Source organism: Lachnellula hyalina, assembly GCF_007821495.1.
Source record: "Lachnellula hyalina strain CBS 185.66 chromosome Unknown contig00007, whole genome shotgun sequence".
Lineage (NCBI taxonomy): Eukaryota > Fungi > Ascomycota > Leotiomycetes > Helotiales > Lachnaceae > Lachnellula > Lachnellula hyalina.
In genome coordinates this window covers 170,333-189,737 of record NW_022157121.1, presented here as the reverse complement: position 1 = coordinate 189,737, position 19,405 = coordinate 170,333, and the positions used below count along the sequence as shown (strand labels likewise).

The following is a 19,405-nucleotide window of genomic DNA, read 5'->3' as shown; positions in this document are numbered from 1 at the left end:
CTGGATGGAATTCCTCAGTGTTTCACAACACCCAAGCCAACCACCTGTAGTCCAAACTCAACCACAGACACATTCTAACATTCTTCTTCTATAGCCTATCCTGCAAAAAATGCTCTAAAACATCAGCGAATTTCATCTTCCCAGCTATAATCTTACAACGGATCGTCCTCCTCCTCTGCAACGTCGCCAGACACGGACTCCTCTACGTCCAGTCCATGAAGCTGAGGGTGGGTTCATTCGAACTCTCTCCCGAAGAGGACGTATCGCATAAAAAGCTATTGATTTCATCAGCTGCGAAGCAGGCTGATTCCGTGCTCAGCGAGTTGTGTGCCGCTGCGATGAATTACCAGGAGAGCAATAGAGACTCCATGTTAGAATCGGGACGGGAGAATCTGAAGTGGCTTTTTGAAACTGTACAGAGTAAGAGAGCTAGGTTGAGAATCATCCACGGCTTGCTGGATGCGCGCGATTGGGGTTGCCAAGTTAGTATGGAGGCTTTAGACTGCTGCCGGCCTACTTGAGTGTTGATACCCAACCTGTTGGTAATTGTGATATATGCTTGACGGTCATTCTTATATCTATATAATGCTATGTGTTTCAGCTAAATCTATGTTATGTAGGGAAAGTAGGGATTGACTACATTACTCGCGGCCACCCATATAGTCAAATTTACGGCAGATTTTTCATATATCATCTCTGTGTCCGGCACGAGAATTCCCCGCCTGGTCTGAGGCATTCTAATCATCCAATTCTCATAAGCCCTTTCTGTACAGTTGTTAAATATAATACCCAGCGGGAGGGTGTGGGCATGGTAAGACCTGACAGCATCTGCGAAGCGTCTCCAATACCCCTTCACTGTTTTGCAGCTCTAGACGCACGCAATCTCAAAGCCCCCGCCAAGACAAATGCAACAGCTCCCGCAGCAGTAAAAGAGGCCGAAAAAATGATCCCGCCACTGAACTTGTTCTCTGCAATATTGATTATCGTCCCGGCAATTGGGTTTCCAATCAAAAAACCCATAGCTGCAAAGCACAGCGACATCCCAATCCAAGTTCCTACAAGCTGTAACCCCGGGGAGAAACCAGCTATAACGGTCGCGGGCAGCGAAACAACCGCACCAGAAATGAATCCATATAATATGCAAAATACAACGAGTCCGCCTAGATTATCGACCGCCAGCCAGCAGAAAGCGATAATGCCGGAGATGAGCGAGGCAATTGTAATGACTTCGAGCGAGCCGACCCTGTCTGCCAATAAACCGGGAAGGATACGTCCAAAGACCGAAGCACCATTCAACACCGCCAGCATGTAAAATGATAAGTCCTCCTTGATCCCCAGGTTGCGCTCCGCATAGATAATGGCATAGAAGAACGGTATGTAGAGCCCAACGAATGAGGAAAATAGCCCAAGGTTGAACACCATATAAGGCAGCGACCGTAGCGCAGCAGGGTCGATCATGCGGCGAGACTTCTTCGGTGGCGGGAGACGCGTCTTCATGATCAGTATACTGACAAGCAGCGTCGCTAGTGCAATGAAGCCGATGATCCTCGTTGCCCACGCAAAGCCTATGCGCGGCTGCAGCTTGTGGAACACCACGGGGTAGATGACGCTTCCGACACTACCGCCCGCTGCAGTGATGCCCGTGGCGAGTGCGCGTTTAGTCGTGAAATACGTGGCTACTATTGCGATGGATGGCAGGAATAAGCAGCCGGCTCCGAGGCCGGTGACTACTCCTTGCGCGAGGAAGAGTTGCCAGTATTGTGTTGCGAGGGAGGTCATCATCATGCCGAAGACGACGAGTACGGATCCGGTGATTATTAGGGCATGGAAGTAGCCTTGGTCGAATATAGGGCCGGCGATGAAGCTGAAGAAGACTCTGGGGCAGATGTTAGTATAAGCTTCGGAGCAAGTAGATTCTCGAGAATGTCTCTCTGGATTTTCAGGGTCGTCTAGCATAATTTTTGAAAGGACACCAAGCGAGGAATCTGGGATTGAAAGTTAACTTACAAAAGGAAGCCTTGAAAGGTGCCAATCCAGGAAATTTGAGACGAGTTGTGCGTTGATAGGAGGTTTTGCTCATAAAACGCTTGATACGCCCCGAAAGTGTTGATTATACCCCTATCGACTTTCCTTAGAACGCAACAGATGGCCAATGGAATGGGAGTTTCTTACCATGAGTTGAAGAATAGCAAGTGTGCACCAAGCACCTGGAGCCAGGCTTGAGCTCCGCCATTTGGAGGAGGTGGTGGCCCTTGCAGATGGGGTAACGGTTGGGCCTCAAAAATGCCATCAGAGGTATCACTCTGTATCTCTTTATTTTCATCCATGCTCTAGCTCTGTATATAAAAGCCTTTGAGGAACAAAATGTAAATGTAATTCAGGGGAAGTGTTATTACTCTTATAGCACGTGAAACACCAGAATCGAAATACAAATGACAGAAAGAAGCAAAGCCCAGAGCTAGATATACAAAACCTTGAGGCAGACATTGTTCCTAATCACGCTTATACTTAAGTTTTGAGAGGCTCCGAGGAGATGAAGAAGTGTATATGTAAGCCCTGCTCCCCTTCTCGTAGAGCGGAGGAAACGGTTTTACCCGAACGGGTAAGTCCACGCCAAGCGAGCCTCTTGAATACATGCATGTGCATTTCGCTTTGCGAGAAGCTGACATGAACTGCAGATCATTTCACCAGTAAATTCGTTTGAAAAACTAGAGCATGAGTCAACTTTATGATTCGCTGAGCGGCATTTGAAATTGAGTAACGAGTTGAAGGATAAGTGGGAAGTATGAGAGTGAAGATGGGATTTCCACGCTAATTCGGAGGATACGCACAGAGCGATATCGGGTTTACCTACCCATCATTTGAACATGCTATTGCCGTTTCGCAATATACGAAACGCAATATACATAAGGTATGATGTGATTAAGCATTGCAACGTGAGGATGAGCTAAGTTTCTAGTATTTGGTGGAAAAAGGAGAGTCGTTCGCTTAATCTCGGCATGGCCATCTTTACTCTTCAAGTCCCATACAAACCTAGCTATACTTTAGCTACCCCATTCATCCATTCACCGCCGACCCAATGCAAAACATAACTTTAAATCTTTGTTGCACGTCGTAGCTTTAAGGAAAGATATAAAACCCGGGATCGACGCTAAGAATTCCTAGGCGCTAAGGGTCGGGAATGTCAATATATGAAGCTTGATTTGCAGTAGAGTATATGCATATGGCCTTGGATGTAATAACAGCCACCGGGTATCGAGCTAGAAGCCTAAGCGCGGCAGGTTTATATCGCAGTAACTAGCATAGAACGAAGATAGCAAAAAAGCCTTTACCAAACGAGAAAACAAGATCGTTCTATTGTGGATTGCCTAGGCAGTCCAGTCCAATCCAGACTTACGAATATTTCCGACTGTCTGTCTACCTAGGGTCTGGCTCCGAGATTCCCATAATCTTCCATGTGAGCTGAGACACTATCTGTCCCTAACAATTAATTACATTCAAAACCAACGAGGGCATGATGGAACAGGCAACAAAGAACCGCGAGTCTCAAAAAGCATTTTGCATTATTAAGCACTATTCTCAGTCTTAGTATCGCTCCCGCCTACTACATGAAACCAGCTTTTGGTCTACTCCATTTTGGCCAACCGATTGCTATTTAAGAGGAAGAAAAAAAAAGGTTTGGTCAATAATACCATTGCAAAGTGAAGAAAAATAACGAATTATTGTGGTATCGCAAAAAAATAAAACATGCTAGTACAAATATGCCCTCAAACTGTCTGCTTCTCGCCTGAATTCAAGAGGGAGTAGGAGTAATGTCCCTACTCGTCCTGCCATTCTCCTTCTTGCTCAGCAGACTCTTACGGAACCCCGTTTTCGGACTGTCGATCCCGTTCTGCTCTGCAAGAATAAAATTGCTCTTGACGACAATGTAGCCGCTGCCGGCCTTAATCTGCTTCTCCTGACCACTACCAGACTCGTCGACGAAGAAGAGGCTTTCTCCGAGATCATCGTCACTGCCGAATGTGTTGTGGCCCTTAACTTGTATCTGGAATTGCGTGTCTGCTGAACAAGCACACTTGAAACTCTCTTTCTTCTCGTTGAATGTTACGGTTCCTGAGGGTGATTTGATGTGGTCTGTCTTGTGAAGTATTTTGGTCTTGGGGCCGAGTTGCTTTATGTAGACCATTACGGCGGAGGATGGAGGATAGCCGGAAGCAGAGAGGATGGTAAAGGCAGCAGTTCCAGTTGATGCGCCTGGTGTCCCAAACGCGGTGCTGTGCATTGAAGATGCCCCAAAGCTTTTTGTCCGAGTGTGAGGAGTTCCGAGAGAGGATCCTGGAGGTGTGATGGGAGGTGGGATATCGGACGTGGGAAGCCCACTGGCTCGTCTTGGAGCACTGAAACTTCCCCCAGCGGCGTAATCGTTATCTTCTGCTTCCATTTCGGAACCATTTGTCTCTCCCTCACCCTTCTTCTTAGATTTAAACCCGTGTCTGATGAAAGAGGCACCTTTACCAACACCATGAGCCGCAAAACCAACTCCTTTTATTGGCGCACCTGCAACACCAGTGACAATTTTGCCAGGAGTTGCAAAGGTGCCTGAAAATGTTGACGATCCTTGGCGAGAACGCGTGACATAGTCTGGTCTGAAAAGAAGTCGCAATCTCACAGATCCAGATTTACCGTCTAGAACTAAGTTATATTCATGAGCTCTGAAAGGGTCGAGTAGATCGAGATTTATGTCTGCTGCACCCAGGAAGTCTGCCTTATCGCCAAAATCCCAATCGTAGACTCTGCAAACGAACTTCGCAGCTGTTCTCGAAGCAATGTCCAATTCGAAGAATTCGTTCCACGCAGGCTGTAGCGTCTTTTTCTGAACTTTGGTCTTGAACACCTCTTTGCCATTTAGTTCGAATTTGCAGTAAGGATCACTATAACCATTTCGGTCTGCGGATGGAAGGTCTGAAGCATCAAGAACATCAACTCGAAGTTTGCCCATATTGTTGATACTTTCACTCGGGTCGAGTGTCATCTTGACAGGGATATACTTCAGGCTGACCTTGACACTGTTTGTCCGGCCTTCATCATCCTTGAGTTTGAGAATAGTAGGATTGTTCTAGCATGTGTTAGCATTCATCCATTGTCTCGAGTATCGTGGGAGATCATTAGCCCCCAGTGATATGTATTTCCACTTACCAGGCATTGCTTGAGAGTATCCATGGTGTTTCCAGTCAATTTGGCAAGGGTATTATCCTTTTTCTCATCACCCTTGCTTGCTCCCTTTTCTCGAATGCGTAGTGTGATCTTCGAGAACTCAAGCTCTCGGACGAAACAATCCCCAATTTCATCCACACTTGTTTTCTTACTTCGGACTGTCGATGAAGAATATGAGGGGAAGGCCATATCGTCGATCACCACCTCAACATGAACATTACTGTGGGTAAGGTCGACATCGAGAATCTTGAAAATAATGAGACCGGACTCATATTTCATGAGCTCCTCTGGGCTGAGTCGGATCTTAGCTAATTTCTTCTCTTCTGTGTCTTTTGTCTCTTCTTGCTCCTTTTCGCCCTCCGCTAGGGTTTTGGCAAGTGATGCATCAACTTCGGCAGAACCGTTGATCTTATCATTTGCTGTTACGACAGCATCTTTGGTATCAGAAGACTTATTCGACTCGACAGATATGCGCCCTCTCTCGGATGACTTTTTCGTCTCAGCTGCTTCTTCTTCTTCGTCCTCCTCTGGATCTGCGATGTTTAAGAGAGGGTAGAACGAGGCTGTATAGTTGAGGGTACCCTTCGGTGAACCCTTTCCATGCATACGAAGCCCAGCTGTTAGAAGGGTCTTGGTGTCATGAACAAGATACTCGCCGTTCTCGGCCTGCGATATGTAGTCCGCCGCAATGACCTCTACCGAACCCAGACTCCGATCGCTATTGATAGTCTCTTGATCCATGACCTCGAGTGTCAATTTCTCACGAGTGCTGTGGACCGGCACATAAATAACTTCATCCCAGTCAGGATTGAGATTATTCTGAAACGTGACTGTACGGCCCTTTTCGATGCCCGAGAGTAGTACGCGGACATAGGGATCAGATTTGCCAAGTGTTTCGAGATTTCGAAGATTTTGGGCATTCTTGAAATGGAATCTCATCACACCGATTGGCGTTACATAACCGCCAGTCCCAGAACCAATACCAGTTAAGGCGACTGGCTTCCATTGAAGGGTCATTTTCACCCGTCCGCTTTGCGCACTGGCGAGATTGTACCACTCCTTGCCCTCTTCCATTAGCCGTAGCATATCATCGAGCTTGACTTGATAAGTGCCGAGGATGGGGTCTGCAGAGATGTCCCTATCGTCTTTGATTACAAGACCGAGCCTGGCAGTCTTGCGATCAGTGATGAGCACTTCCTTGGAGCCATTGTCCCAGATTGGATTGTTAGTTCTCTTCAGCTTTCTGGTGACGTGAATCTCCTTATTGTTGAGCAGTAGAACGGCGTAAGGACTGAGCTGTCCGATAAGACTCTTGGTGCCATCCAGGTCTTTGGCCTGCTCGACAGTGATTCGTGCAATTCCGGTATTGGACTCTGGCGGAGGTTCTTTCTTACCATCTGGGAGGTCCCCACCCTCGAGAACGGGGAAAAAGCGAATATCAGACGAGATAACTCCACGAGCCTTGCCATTGGCCATAACCTCAAGCTGCTCATTTTCATACTCCGTGAGCTCTTGCACTCTTTCCAATGGAAAAGTTGCGGTACCCAACTCCTTGTCCTTTCGATACTCATTGTAGTCGAAGATTTGTAATGTGAGAACATCGTTAAACGATGTGACGATAACATACATCGTCTCGTTCCATCTAGGATTCGCATTCTCTTTGATGATCTTCGTCTGCGCCAGAGCAGTTCCGTTATTGAACGATAGCACAGTGTACGGGTCAGGAGTACCAGCAAATTTGTCTGGATTTTTGAGGCCCTGTGCACCGTGAAGTGTTACAGCCATAACACCAATTGCTTGGTCGACTGCAGAGCCCGAGAGCATCTTGGCCACCTCAATTGGGAAGACATTCGGGGCATACATGATAGGACCTATGTTCGCATGGATTTGGTCCAGGATGAAGGTCTCCAGACCTGTAAATTGCGGAATTAGTATTGTTCAATGAAGGGACATATTATGGAGTTCGAGAGTTTGGCAGTCTCTTGTCTTAGAGCACCCTGAGACATCCAGATAACAACCAAACTCTTGAATTTATCCGAAAAGGGAACTGAGATGTTTGGAGAAAGTGCATACCAGGAATAAAATTGATATCAAAGCCTAAGGTATCGCCTCCAAGGGGTTTGCAGACATAATCGATGTGAGGCTTTTCCAAGAAGCAGATCTCTACTTTTTCGATGTGGGGGAATGGTATCTGGAGCTTGATTCTGACCTGCATGAGACCAGAAAAAGCCATATCTTCCACAATCACATCCAAACCCTTGCTGATCATGGCTTTGCCAATTCTGATTTCAAGAACAACTTTCGGGTTAACCTTGTTGCTTATTTGGCGAGAAGTCATGTCAGATTGATCTGTTGGGGTGAAACTGAATTTCCAGTCCATCAGAACAACATCGTCTTCAGCCTTGGGGTAGGTTTTCACGTGCTCCATTCGGGGAGGCTTAGATCCAAGGGTAAAGGTCTTCATGCGAAGACTATCCAAGAAAGCCGGTGTAGACGTACTAAGGACTTGGTCGACTGAGTTGATGATAGTTTCAGCAAGGACTGGCTGGAAAATGGGCCAAAACTTGAGCATGAAACTATTGATCCATTCCAAACTCTCTGTATCCGTCTCTAGCTTGTGTTTGGAAAGTTCCCGGTTGACGTCGTCTCGAAAGTTTCGTCTTACTCGACGGATCGAGGTTCGATAATATGTGCCACAGGTTGCCATAATGAGGAATAGCCAGGCAAGGCCACCTCCTAATGTTGCCACAAGCCACGAGGCTAGACATGCGAATATAATGACCGCCGTGTTATGATACCAGTCTGCGAAGGTCAAATTAGCATGATTCATTATGGAAAAGGATATTGTGTGTACCTCCAAAGAACTTGTCTTCAAGTTTGCCTTCTACCCATGTTTGGTGGTCTGCTAAACTCTCACCCTCTATTGACTCCGGGCCGGAGCCAAACCTGGGTGCCCATCCAGTCCTCTCAATCCATCTATCCTCGTCGTCTGCATCAATTTGTCCATTTGCTGTAGGCTTTCCCGCGCTGTCTTTCGACGCCGCTTTGGGTGCTGCCATGGCTCCTGCAGTCGAGGGTGAAGGGAGATTGTACGCCCCAGGTTTGCCATCATCTATATCTGTGGGAATGGCAATACCCTTGGATTTGTGTTCATGGTGGAAGCCCTCTGGCACACGCTGGAGAGCAAGTCATTAGTTTAGCGGGACCAAATCAGTAGAATGGTATATACTTACAGCTCTCGCCTGGGCCGCTTTTTGCTCAGGAGTCGCATCTGGGTCAAAGGTAAAAGCTGCAACACCAGCCTTCTGGCTTTCCTGAACGATTTTGCGCTGTGCATCATTGGCGGTAGTGGAGGAATTTGGGTCTCGGGCAGATTCCTCAACACCTTGAACTTTCAACTCGGGGGCGAACCCATTCCCAGACATGATTGCTGTAGGAAATGGTGGTGTCGGTGTCAGTGTCAGTGCCGGTGTCAGAGGTCAATTGATGCCTGCTGTCGTTGACATGCGATCTGGACAATTGAATGACCAGCGATGCGAATGGAACGAGGTATGCTGGGGGGTTGAGTTGGGAAGGAGGGCCAGCAAAAGAAAGGAAGCTTGGATCGCAGGAGGGACGTGGGATTAGCCAACGGGGTGAAAATGAATAAATAAATGGCGGTGTTGTTTGCTGTGTTGTCTACTCCGTAGAGTTTGCGGAGCTCTGTTGAGCTTCTCAGCTGGACAGGCCCAGCTCCTCACTACACTACTACCTTAGGTATGACGAACGAAGCGCTAGGCGAGGCTATGAGACGGCGATGGCTGGGCTGTGATGGCCTCTCTCTCTCTCTACGCCAGCCCACGGTGGCCTGCCTGGTGGCCTTGTGGAAAGTGCGCGATTTTAAGGTTATGGACTATTGAATGGATTGGGCTGGATTGGACGTTGCAATGCAATACGGTTGGTATGTTGATGTTGTATTGATTTTTATTATCATCGGAATTCATGCGTCGTAAATACTTTTTATCTAGGTAGATCTTTATTTACTACTCATGGAGCGCATGGTTTATATATGGGCTTATGACGCAGATGCGACTTTTGTAACATTTCGACGTACTGTGTTGTGTACTGTGCGGAGGTACGGCGCAAACAGGGAATACTACTGTACGCGCTTCTGCATGGGAGATCTAGGCTAACCTGGCCTGGGGTCATTGGACAGCCCACCTACTGTAGCCCCAGCCCAGCTCGTAGACTGTTCCTTTAGGAATAGTCGGGGATAGTTGGGGATAGTTGCATGAAACTCAGCAGAGCAGGCAGGAGGATGTCGAAGCTACAGCCTGCAGTGGGAAGATTGTTCGGAGACTACCTACTCCGTAAGGGTCGGAGTACTCTGCCTGCATACCTATACCTAGCGATGCTGCAGGCTTCATTCTCGCCTTCTCCGTTAGCGAGACTGGGCTCGATTTTGTTGGATGGGATGGGTTGGACGTGTCAGAACGTGGGACAAACGGCCTTGTCTTGTGAGATTCAAACGTCCGGGTGTCACAGCAGCAACATTAATACTTACGTAACTACAAACAAAAAAAAGGGATATATTCATAACTCTTCCCACTCTGCTCACATCAGGTCGTATAAGATAATAAGACACCGGGGAAGACACCGTGGCATCCTATCGAGCCAAGCACATTCGTCGCTGTCTATTGCGGCTATCCCTAGGAGCGTCTGTCGACATCCATCTCGATCATCTGTTCCACTCCGTACTTCGTACAGTATCATTGGAATGAGTACTTCGTACGGAGGTAAACCGAGAAATAGTTTAGGTTCATACCTTACCTTATCTAGTAACAAAGATTGACCATTTTGTTACTACTTCGTTATCACATGGAGATTAGATAAGACGATCACTCCTGTCTTTCCCTGCCCTGCCAGCCAGCCCCAGCCAGCCCTGCCCAACCCAACCAGTGAAAGTTAAACCATGCCATGCAACGATACGATACGGCGGTGGGGGCTTCCTGCCTCCTGAAACCCTGGCCTCGTTGCTGACCACGACCGAAGGTTGATCGTTAAGTCATGCATCCACAGATTACTTTGTTTTGTACCATTCTTCTCCTTTCAATGCTGCTTCAATCGTCCAACTCCACCTCATAAAATCCATTGTGAATTGCGTCTTGGTGACCAACTGCGCCTCCACGACAACACTCCTTCAAGCGCGTCCTTTCTTACTTGATATTCTTACTTGATATCCGTGTCGGTGTTGGCATTGCTTTACTTTCACTTTTCACTTTACCCTCCTCCTCGTTTGACTTTATTCGCAGCTTCGAGTCCATAGCAATACCAGCCGCGCGGCCATGGACGAACCCACGAGTTCTGGCCGGGAAAATGTGCACAAATACAAGAGCAAGTTCATGGGGAAGCTCTTCAAGGATAAGAAGCCAGCGAACGACGCCGATGTCGAGATCCACGCATTCCTTCATGGGCCGTCAGATAAGCTGCATATGATGCCGATTGAGGACCCTCCTAATCCACAATCTCTATCACGAATCGATACGAATAGCGCGCGGAGATGGCCAACAGCTGCCGAGGTACAAAGTGTTGGAAGGACCACGAGAGGGCGGCCAGTCAGTCCAAAACAAAGTAGAAAGGGACTGTCCGTTCGATTCACAAAAGAACATCCCGAAATAATAGGATATGGAGGCGATGAGGCTACTTCACCAGTCTCTGAGATGATTGCGAGGAGGTCACAGTCTCAACAACCCCGCCATCAGCCACCTGAAGATCAAGCACGCTCTCCTGGTTATATGCCCAATGCTACTGGAGCCCCCGGAAATACGCAAGACTTTCGACCTGGGCCTATGCGCCGTACACAGACTGGTTTTGAATCAATACTGGAACAAAGGAGCTTTGCTGGAAGCTCAGCTCGTACCCCACGTCTAAATACTGAGGATGAATATTCAAACAATGTTTCTATAAAGACGGACCCATATGATCCAACATCATTTGCAGCCAGAGTGAAGGCAGAAATGCAAGCAGCTGAAGGTAAAGCTTTACACGCCGCTCGCTCCCCAGACGTGGACCACCTACAGCCTGGACCCGCCCAAGGTTTTGATTCTGAACTCACACCCCAGTTAAGGGAGCTTCATATGAATACGATGAGGAACAGCATGATATCTGCTTCCCCTGGCTTTCCAGATCAGCTTGTTCCTGGGCGGCCTCAAACACCCGCCGACTCTCAGAAGTCAGCCTCTATTTCCGGCAGTCCCGTCCTTCTATCTCGTACCTCGACAGCTCAGACGTCAACGTCACATAGGTCACCAGCAAACTCTATCACAGAGAGCCCTGCCCCTTTATCTCGTACATCCACTCTGCAAACGACTCCCAATCCAACTCCTCTTATGGAATACCCTCTCACCTTATCTCGTACGCCAACGATAGGCTTGTCAAAACCATCGAGCAGTACAGATAGTCCATTTACACTGTCACGAAATCCAACAATGCAGTCGGCTGTGCTTGCTGTAGGAGACGAAGCTCTACAGGATTTCTCGAGACGGATTGCTCATTTATATACTCTGTTCCGCTTAGCTGCAGAGTCTGTCAAGCCCATTTCGACATGTTCTCTCGAAGAGTCCGTAAGAACGGCTTTGTGGTGGTTCCTGAGAGGGAGAATGAATCTAGAGGCTACAGCGAGAGAGCGGCCCACGTCACCGCAGGCCCAACAAGCCAACGCGTTCGTGCGTCAACAATCTTATTCGGATCTTGGTAAAGCGCTCTGGATCATAGAGTCCATCGGGGATCAAGTATCGGACCTTAAGTCTAGAACGGATGGCTCTGATATATATGCAGTCGCCATACTGGAATCGCACCAAAATGTCTTATCTGGGTTGAAAAAGCTGACCATGTCAATGAAACGTAACGATCTTCTACCACGAGAGGATGCGATGCTACCGCAGGGTCTAGATAATACGATATGGGTCCACGACGAAGGTAGTCGGTCCCTGGTCGCGAGTCAACGACATACCCTAGCGATTGTTATGACGGATGCCTTGCCCCTGGGAGATTCAAGTTGGAACTTCTGCTATGGACGTATGTTTGTTCAGGGCGTTTTGGAGGAAGATGCCGCATCACAATACTACCGAGCTTCATTATTGGTATCTCTGATTCGCGGTGTGAAGGAAAAGGAGCTGAAAGCTATGATTACAAGTCAAGATGGTTCGCTACAACTATGCATCCAGGAAGATGGGAAACTTGGACCGACGTGGGATGATGTTTCATGGCAGTCAAAATCCAATGCCCTCAAGGTAGAATTACCGCGAGGTTTCGTTCTACGTCTTAACTGCTCTGAGCAGGACTACAGGTTCATTTGGGGATCATATGATTATCAGACTAAGATCCACGCAAGCTTGATTCAGCGTCGCGGCGAAGAACTCATATTCGATTCTATACTCAAGAACTTCAAATATGTTGACCAGAACCCGGAGTCTAGATTTCCGAAGGACATTTTACCCAACTGTCAACTGCGAGTGTTTGAGAAGATATTTGTTGACAAAGCTGCCACTGGGGTTCGCACGATGCACCGAGGCTTTCGAATTGCCCTGAATACAAGCCCTCAGACAAAAACCCTGAGAGGGATCGACCAAGACCTTCCACCAAAGCTTCCAATCCAATTTAACTTCCTTCGTGGAGAAGATGGCCAACCGGCCCTCGACTTGAAAATTCACAATCAAAAATCAAATTACAAAGTAGTCTTCGGCTTCAACGATGCAAGCGAACGAGCTTATCTCCATACACTCCTAACGGGCACTGCCCTTAGAGATGGGGAGGACGTTGTTGCTGAAGGAGCGATGAAGGCCTTCTCCATCGCTGGGCACTCTTTTGGAGCGACAAACTCCACGTGTCTTAAGATGCTCGATTGGCAGAACTTCCGAATCTTCAATGAATATGATGGCGACCTGGAAGGCACCAATGCTGTTCTCTCTGATCATCTGCGCGTGGTTCTCGACTTCAAGACCGGAAGTCTTACAGATCGTATCAATGTCGCGCCCGGCGAATTGCAACTTCGTCTTGATGTTAAGATCTCCAAAGAACTAAAGCTTTTACGGCAACCGCAAGAAGATATGACTATATCTGTCACTGAGTCACAAGTCTCGCGGGAGTTACCGCATGAGCTTGCAGAATTGTTAGGAATGGTGGAGAAATCCCAATCTACTCGGACATACTTGTTCCCCGGGCTCCAGGAACTACATCTGTTCCAAGCAGCTTTAACAGGCTTTGTGGTCCTCTACGATGGCATGGCAACCTCGTTTAACATATCTCGTCGACGAATGGTTGTCCCGATCTATAAGAAGTGGGATGCTGCCTCAACTCGGTTGCAAGTTGTTCGACGAGAGAAGGTTGTTCAACTAGTTGCCTTCTTTGAAAATTTCAACCATGGAGATTGTATGAACTTCACTTTGAAATCGACCGACGTCTTTGAGACCTCGAGCCGAAGTGGCAAACATTCATTGAAGATCGTCGATGCAAAATTTTCAATGCCAAAGGCTCGCGGAGAAGAAGGCTCAGTTGGCCACGAGTTTGTTTGTTTGGATATGCCCGAGTATCCAGGAGAACACGACGACATCACGATTGTTTTTGACACTGATTCTGGTAAGTTTGTATTCATTTCTTCGGGTCCTCATACTCACACTCTATAGAGCGTGATAAATTCGCACAAGCATTGCCGGCGCCCTCGAAAATGGCATCACGGATGGCATCAGTCAGGAGGTAATAATGATAATTTTGCAGGAGAACGTAAAGTGGGCAGAGTTTTGGGAGCATTTAGCGGAGTCGCATTGCAGCATTTACGGATGATATCCAACGGGGGCTTGGAATCAATTGGAGCCTTAGCTTTCCATCACGAATCATGAAATAGCGATTTGAAGCGCCAACAAACAACAAGACAAGCCACGATTCCCATAATTGACGTGTCTAGTACAACTGCCAACTAGGTATTTTATGTTTTTGAGTCAAAGTTTCGTACCAATCAATAGCATGGAGGCGGAAGCTTGGTCTTAGAGTCCGTATGATGGGATGCCGATGCTTCCAAAGCGCCACGTGATTCTCCTTAACAAAACGATCCGCACGTCGTCATAGGCTATACTCCGTAAATTCCAGGTTTGTGAAGATCCCGAAATAGAAGGGTCGGTCGCCCAATCATGCCTCGCAGAAATATGGATGACATGGACGGGTCAGTTACCGTGGATATGTGGATATGGCTACGAGTACAAGTACAAGTACCGTATCTAGATGGTAAACAAAAGAAATAGCCAGATGTGGACAATGTAATGTAATATAATGTCAAACAATCAGTATTACAAACCTTGATTATTCATAGCAGTTGCATTATATTATTATTGCGTCGCGCGCATAACGAGTTAGCATGATGCGGAGCATCTCGAAGTAAGAAAGAATACGAGCCCTGATGAGCCCTGACGAGCCTGCCCCTTAGAACCTGTCCTGTGCCTGCCTTTTCACGCTTGAAAAGCTTCCTGACTTTATTCACAAACACTGCGTCCCAGTAACCTTTGTGTACCGCGACGACTTCTACTTTTCCACCGTAGAAGTATATAGTGGTACTGTAGTCGAGCCAGTCGGACTTTTTTTTGGGTGCCCGCGATAAACAACATCTCACTCGTTTCACCTCACAATATCGAGACATACACGCCACGCTGCATTGTCACTGCTCTCCTCCGCAGCGACTCTCTCACCATCAAAAGAATCGACCGGCTCTTAAGGATGGCGTTCTAAGCAAATCACCTCGACTACACTCTTCTGTAGGAGGCACAACCGCCACTCGTCGATGTCACGGCCGTTCGTGAACGAATGCCATGGAAAAGTCGGAATACAACAATCAGGCCATCCAGGAACATCATGGTGACCATGTTGGAACGAGCGGTCAAGGCATCGCGATAACAATGTCTGCGGACTCGAGAGAAAAATGGCAGGCAGCAGGCCCGTGTGTGCCAGTCGATGGGCAGCTCTCGAACCTCCCTCTCCCCTACCAGCCCACGATTCCCAACCGCAGAGCAGGCATGCTCCTCCCCGGGCGGTGGCACACACACTCTTTTAGCACTTTAGTATATCTTCTGGCCCTGATCACAAGCTTCTGCATCACCCCGGCGTCTGCCGTGTTGATCGACTTCAACAACTGCCTGTCAGAGGCTTACCAGAACGGCGAGAGTGGCCAACCAAAGCAACTACAATTCATTCCCTTGTTTATGGACGCTCGATTCAACACTACGGACGCGAGGCATACGTTACAAGTCGTAGTATGGGGAAACGTTACGGGGTCAGGCCCGGATAATCTAGTAGTCAATCTTCCTGCTTGGGACGACGACACATACTGGCAGAGTAATGCGACTAATCTGGGTGGCAAGATTATCAGCATTCCAGATGAAGACTCCGCGAGCCCAAAGCTTACAACACTCTCTAATAAGGTCGAGGTCTTAACTTACGAACCCTACAATCACTCCGACGCTTTCTGCGATGTTCTGGTGAACGCTACTTGCCCCCTTGCTCCGGCCTTCCATGCAAATGCGTAAGTTGGATTTCTTCATGTACGTCTTGAGAGAAGCTTACTGAACATTTCTCTAGGACCGATCCCTTTCATTTGAATGCGAGCAATTCGGCTTCCCTACCCTCTTTCAACTTTACGCACGATTTCTACAGCAGCTACGCATTCACGTCCTTCGCTACCACCCTCCTAATCAAGTACGGAAACCAAGACGCTACTTCCATTGGTTGTGTCTCTTCGAGTATTACGCCAGATCTAGGAAGTGCTCTCAGCGGCGTTCTTACCTTCCTCCCACTCGTGATCCTCCTCTTCGTTGGGTTTGCGACTGCGTTCGGTGGGATATTCAGTCCTTGGGGCACTACAGACACATTCCGTTGGACAACGAATTATGGACGAGATGAAGATCTTCTCCGTTTGGTTACTCCCGGGTTTGGAGACTGCTTGCAATACATCCAGTTCATTGCTCTGACTGGGGGCCTGTCACTTAATTATCCCGGATACTACCAACCTATTGTCAGCAAGGTCTCCTGGTCCGCGCTCATGTTCAACGCGAGTTTCGTTAGTAACGGAAATGGAACGGACAGTCTGGTTGATGGTATATATGTTACACATGGGAAATATGGCCTTGACCACCTGCGACAATTGGTTGGCATGAACGAAGTGACGGATGTGTGGGCTGGAATGGCTATCTGGCTCCTAGTCATCATTGCGGCTGTGTTGGTTTTGATTCAAGGTGGATTCCTGTTGCGCTGGGTATACCGACATGTCAACAAAACCGCAGAAGAGGACCTAAGAGCGAAGAACCTGCCATTTTCAGTGGGCAATGTTATTAGGATCGTTTTCAACTACTTCCTACTGCCGATAGTGGCTTTATCCATGTTCCAGTTGGTGGTAGCTGGGAAATCGCCTGCGTTTGCGGTAGCATTAGCGGTGGTGATGCTAGTCCTGATTCTTGTGTTTGGGGTATGGTTGCTTTGGTTTATTGGCAGAACAAGGCCCAAGTCCTATCTCTTCGATGACCTTCCAACTGTGCTCCTCTATGGATCTATGTATAACACCTACACCGACAATGCCGCCTCTTTTGCCCTCGTTCCTGTCTTCGTTACTGTCATTCGAGGAGTTGCTATTGGGGCTGTGCAGCCGTCTGGTATTGCACAAATCGCACTCTTAGCGATCTGCGAGGTCATCTTCATTCTAACAATCCATGCGTTCCGCCCATTTCATTCGCCCACGTCGATGAACGCCTATCACACTTTCTTCTCGGCTCTCAGACTTACTACAGTCTTTTTAATGATTTCATTTGCTCCTTCCTTGGGTGTCACTGATGGATCGAAGGGCTGGATTGGATACGCGATTCTTTTAATGCACGCCGGTGTGTTGGTTTTCGGATTCCTACTTAATGCTATACAAACAATTGTTGAGGTTGGAGCTCGGATGGCTGGCGCTGGAGGTGATGATAGTGGAGCAGCCAGGGGTGGACTGGTCAAAGTATTCGGCATGCGTCAACTGTCTCGGCGCCTGCCTCGTCGGGATGGTGCGTCGAGACAGAGCCAGCTTTCCAGTGCTGCTATGCTCAATGGTGATGATGAGAGGAAATCTTATATGATGGATGGTACCGGGAGACTCAGAAGTCAATCTGCTGGTAGTACCGGCATACTTCTGAACCGACAGAGTAGTAACCTCGACTCACTCGATGCTTTTGGGGCAATACCTCCGCAGCAACTTACCAATACAGGAAGTTCATATACGCCAACTACTCCTGGCGAAGCCAGCACCTTCTCTTTCCTACCTTCGGCCGCGGCTCCATCAGGACTAGGTCGAGACCGTGGCCCAATTGGTGGAATAGCTACAGCAGAAACATCACATCCATACTATTACCGACCGCCTAGGGCACGCAGGCCAACGTTAGAGGGAAATCAAGACTCGCCCGGGGATAGAAGTAGAGGCTCGTGGGCAAGTGCAGATTGGGCGAAGAGATGGAGTCAACCCGGATCTGGTACGCCTGATCAGCTTGAAGAGGGGCAATCGATTTCTGGAAGAGCCACTCCTATACCCCCGCCCCAAGCAGTAGATGGCAGTGACGATCCCAGACGGTCACAGGCGGACTATACCACCCGTGAAGTCGACTTCTATTACGGCGTTCGTGGCCCGGCCCTCAATGCCAATGTGCCGAGTCGAAGGATACGAACGGGTCCTGCAGATCCTACTGGTCCTGCAGCTTCGGCCGCAGGCTGGATAAAGGGCCTGTTTGGAGGAAAGACGAAGGAAAAGGGAAAGGGATTTGAAGTTGTGAGAAGCTCACGGATGCCACCAGGAATGAAACGCCACGGAGAAGAAACACCCCCAGAAGGAGTTCCGGTTGCTACTGGAGGAGTTCGGAATGGGCCAATTGATTCAGATGATGAGTCTGTTCATGCTGGGCCATCCCAGGCTGCAGCCCACGCGGAAGCTGTAGCAGAGGCCAACGATTCGCATGAAGATGACAACCTCGTCAGCCCTCTCGAATCAGAGGATGAAGGTTCACAAAGCGACGATGATAGCTTTGAAGTGACTAGGATATCTGATATCCCACCATCTATCCCCGGGCTCCAACTTCCAGACGAGGGCATCGAATTACCGAGCAGATTTCCCTCGAAAGCTACATCAAAAGCAAGCTCAAGACGAGCCATGGCGAGCAATGTTCCTCTAGTACCTGGTCTGCCTGGTCAAATAAGCAGATCACCAACAGTGCCTCGGAAGAGCTCGAGGCGGAAATCACAAAATGTTGATCTCACCCAACCCGGAGCAGAATTTTTCCATCAGAAAGGACAATCATCGCTCGACGCCCGCCTCCCCTTTGAGCGAACTACCTCCCACAACCGTCAATCGACCATATCCTCAAATTCGAGTATGGTAACGCCTGAGACCGGAGATCATTCCCGTACCCCATCTGGGGCACTCGGCCACTTCGGCGCTGATTCCAGGGACGATCGACCCACGAGTGTCGGCTACGTACAGCACCACAGCATACAGACTGTTAATCAGGTTGATAATCCAGATTTCCTGGGTGCGTCAGCTGAAGTTGTCGACGGTGGACGGTATAGTGGTGCTTCCTCTATGGAGAATCAACGGCATTGAAACAAACGAATACACATAATAAATACACTCTATCTAGTAGGAACCGCCTATTGATTCTCTTCCCGCGCACCAAACACACCACGCAACGAATTTTCTTATCTTCAATCAGAGAGCACAAATAAAAGTACGCCTGGCGTTTAGGAGGCCACATGAGTCGCCTTTGTATGTATTGTGGCTGGAGTATGGACGGGAAGGGAGGCACGATTTGAGTTTATATGCACACGTTACAGCGATGTTATTTTTTTTCCCCTTTCTCAATACTACTCAGGATGGATACGATAGATAAAGGAAGGCAAGGGTTGTTGGGTTGATTGGTTGGCTCTTCCGATGGGACGTACTGGAATAGATAGGTTTCAAGCCTTGGATTGGGAAGACGGGACGGGATGGGATGTGGATAACATAATTCGATGTATGAAGACTCGGTGTTTATATAATAGTTTACGTTTATGGCCGCTGTACTTAATAACTCGGGGGGGTTAAATGGACAGATGCGTTGATATCGTTGGGCGAGAGATGTGCTTGATTGAGGCTTCTGACTGTATATGCAATAAG

At 48.2% G+C, this 19,405-nt stretch overlaps 4 protein-coding genes across 4 annotated transcripts; 2 read left to right on the top strand and 2 right to left on the bottom strand.

Moving 5' to 3' along the window:
• Nucleotides 1-852: 852 nt before the first annotated feature.
• Nucleotides 853-2,327, bottom strand: apdF_4 (Aspyridones efflux protein; the record flags this gene model as incomplete). The annotated part of the gene is made up of 3 exons (XM_031145471.1): nucleotides 853-1,876; nucleotides 2,008-2,130; nucleotides 2,173-2,327. 3 exons carry the CDS (start codon nucleotides 2,325-2,327, stop codon nucleotides 853-855), a joined length of 1,302 nt encoding a protein of 433 aa, XP_031009247.1.
• A 1,466-nt stretch (nucleotides 2,328-3,793) lies between these two features.
• LHYA1_G000478 (Uncharacterized protein) lies at nucleotides 3,794-8,642 on the bottom strand (the record flags this gene model as incomplete). Its single annotated transcript, XM_031145470.1, has 5 exons — nucleotides 3,794-5,116; nucleotides 5,197-7,127; nucleotides 7,288-8,016; nucleotides 8,069-8,390; nucleotides 8,448-8,642. Coding segments are annotated over 5 exons (4,500 nt in total), but the record flags the coding sequence as incomplete, so codon positions are not given.
• Nucleotides 8,643-10,538: 1,896 nt separating this feature from the next.
• Nucleotides 10,539-13,951, top strand: LHYA1_G000477 (uncharacterized protein; the record flags this gene model as incomplete). Its single annotated transcript, XM_031145469.1, has 2 exons — nucleotides 10,539-13,830; nucleotides 13,878-13,951. 2 exons carry the CDS (start codon nucleotides 10,539-10,541, stop codon nucleotides 13,949-13,951), a joined length of 3,366 nt encoding a protein of 1,121 aa, XP_031009245.1.
• A 1,099-nt stretch (nucleotides 13,952-15,050) lies between these two features.
• Nucleotides 15,051-18,853, top strand: LHYA1_G000476 (uncharacterized protein; the record flags this gene model as incomplete). The annotated part of the gene is made up of 2 exons (XM_031145468.1): nucleotides 15,051-15,760; nucleotides 15,817-18,853. The coding sequence occupies 2 exons, from the start codon at nucleotides 15,051-15,053 to the stop codon at nucleotides 18,851-18,853; spliced, it is 3,747 nt and encodes a 1,248-aa protein (XP_031009246.1).
• Between the last annotated feature and the right edge of the window lie 552 nt (nucleotides 18,854-19,405).